This window comes from Temnothorax americanus, unplaced genomic scaffold (assembly GCF_048541705.1).
Source record: "Temnothorax americanus isolate GAGA-0224 unplaced genomic scaffold, ASM4854170v1 Scaffold99, whole genome shotgun sequence".
NCBI lineage: Eukaryota > Metazoa > Arthropoda > Insecta > Hymenoptera > Formicidae > Temnothorax > Temnothorax americanus.
Genome location: NW_027509822.1, coordinates 323,327 through 325,400, shown reverse-complemented (window position 1 = coordinate 325,400; position 2,074 = coordinate 323,327). Strand labels below are relative to the sequence as shown.

The 2,074-nt window shown below is 47.4% G+C and overlaps 1 protein-coding gene across 1 annotated transcript; it reads right to left on the bottom strand.

Annotated features, from left to right (window-relative positions):
• Window positions 1-479: 479 nt before the first annotated feature.
• Window positions 480-1,709, bottom strand: LOC143908564 (uncharacterized). Its single transcript, XM_077426254.1, has one exon. The coding sequence runs from the start codon at window positions 1,479-1,481 to the stop codon at window positions 480-482; it is 1,002 nt and encodes a 333-aa protein (XP_077282380.1). The 5' UTR covers window positions 1,482-1,709.
• Window positions 1,710-2,074: the final 365 nt, after the last annotated feature.

The window sequence follows — 2,074 nt, the reverse complement described above, 5'->3', positions numbered from 1 at the left end:
TGATATTTAGCGGAACATCCGATTCGTGCAATTGTCGCGGCTCCAGCACGCGATTTGCTGAAAATCCCAGCAGCGATCCAATGTTGTTCGGTTTTGTGAAATTTATCCGATAAACGCACTTGATCTCGCTTTTCATCGTATTGCTATTAGCATGAATAATAATCAATGGGTGCGGTTCATCTTCGTTTGTCGAGATATTATTGGATGGGTCCCATAAAAGAGCGCGTTTCAGATACATGTCTATATCACGCAGTTCGTACGATCCTTCGGGAATGGTAATTTCCTTGTCGTCGTCGTCATAGTAGAATTTATTGTTCGACGAATTTACATTCGGTATCGTGTGATATGTTTCAAAATCTGTTAGGCCGAGCTCGTAATCGCCATCGCTCAAATCCACGGCGGGAAAGTAGCTTACCGCGAGGATGCTGCTCTTGCCAGTGAGCGTAAATGTCAGTGACATGTTTGAATGAATACTGAAATTAAACAGCGTAACGCCGGTCTTTAAATTGATTGTCAACCGACTGTAAAAAACGCAGACACAGTTGTCCGCAATTGCTCTGATCATATCGCTGATAAGGTGTGCGATTGTACTCTATTACATTGTTCTCTAGATACTGCGTCAATTCTCTCGGTGGTCGAAGATTGCCAAAACTGTCGAAATATATGGCACGATCTCCCCTCTTCGCGTACGCCACCCAGTGAGTACCCAGTCCCTCAGTATTATCCAAATTCACGATACCGCTCTCGTTTCGACGTATGCCGCCGATTAGTAACGAGTCGCGCATAAAAACACCTCTAAAATATGGAATGCGCATACGTTTTGCCAATTGTTGCAGTTGCACATTGGTAGTTACACCTTTGGGGATTTTTAGCGTCTCTTCGACGTTTTTTTTTCTCGAGACTCCCCGTCCGCGTTTGTACGGAGCGAGATAAAGTCTGTGACCTTCCATGGCGCGATTGTGACGTTGCATCTCTTCCAGCTGACGTCGCGCGGCTTTGTTGTCATTCACGGCCTTTGCGACTCCCGCCGCACCGCCGACCAACAAGCCGAGAACCCCTAATAACGGCAGGATCGGTAGGATACCGCCGCGTTTCGCTACCGGAAGTATTCGCTTGGTCTTTTTCTTTTTCTTCGTTTTCAAACCCATACCGAGTTTCGTTTTAGCCTTCATGGCCGCCCAGACGGCTGTAGCCGCAGCTCTCTCTCCGAGAGTCGAATCGTTCGCGGTGACACGTTTTCGCGCTTCCGCGGCGAGTATATTGTCTGCCACGTGTCGTTCTGCGAGATCGTTGCTACGCGAGTAGGCTATGTCGTGCTCGCGACACGCTGCGTCCAATGGATTGATACCCCGATCACCTCTTGCCAATCGTGTTTCTAAGCGAGTTCCCGGTCCGCAAAATTGATAGCCGGGGATATGTAATTCGATCGGAAGCGCGTTTATCGCGCGATTCAGCAGACCTCGACCTATCTTCGGCGGCATTTGCCGCAGTTTTTTGTCAACGGCGGCGGACCGTCGATGTGCGTTTGCTGACACGGCAAATTATAATGTATTAAACAGCGCCGATATTGCTGAACCTCCGAATCTGCCTTGATATGTTCGGGAAGCTTATCCCACAAATAATCTATGTGATTATAAAACTGTCGCAGTAGAATGACCTTTGGTATATACTTTAACTGCTCGGCGGTTAAATCGTAAATATCGCTGTTATCCGACACGGGCAAAAACATTTTAACCACTGAGCATCTCAGCTTTACGCGTCTCTATAAATAAGCCAGCTTTCTCGATATTGTTTTTCATTCGTTGTAGAGGGGAGATAAAATGCGGTTTGTACGACAAGATGTCGAGCGGTTAGATTTCGCGGAACTTAAAACAAAACTTGAGTTGCGCTTCGGGGAGGATTTGGCGACACTCGGATCCGAAATTGACAAGCTTTCACGCCTGGCGTACCCCGAATGCCCATATGAGCTTCGCGATAAAATCGCTTGTGCGCAATTTGTTACGGCCGTTTCCGATAATTTTATTCGGCGAGCGCTTCAGGTGGAGGGAATAACCTCCTTAATTCTGGCCGTTGA

What these genes read in the sequence shown, in the direction of transcription:
- LOC143908564 (XM_077426254.1), bottom strand. Translation starts at nt 1,481, where the DNA reads ATGCCGCCGAAGATAGGTCGAGGTCTGCTGAATCGCGCGATAAACGCG.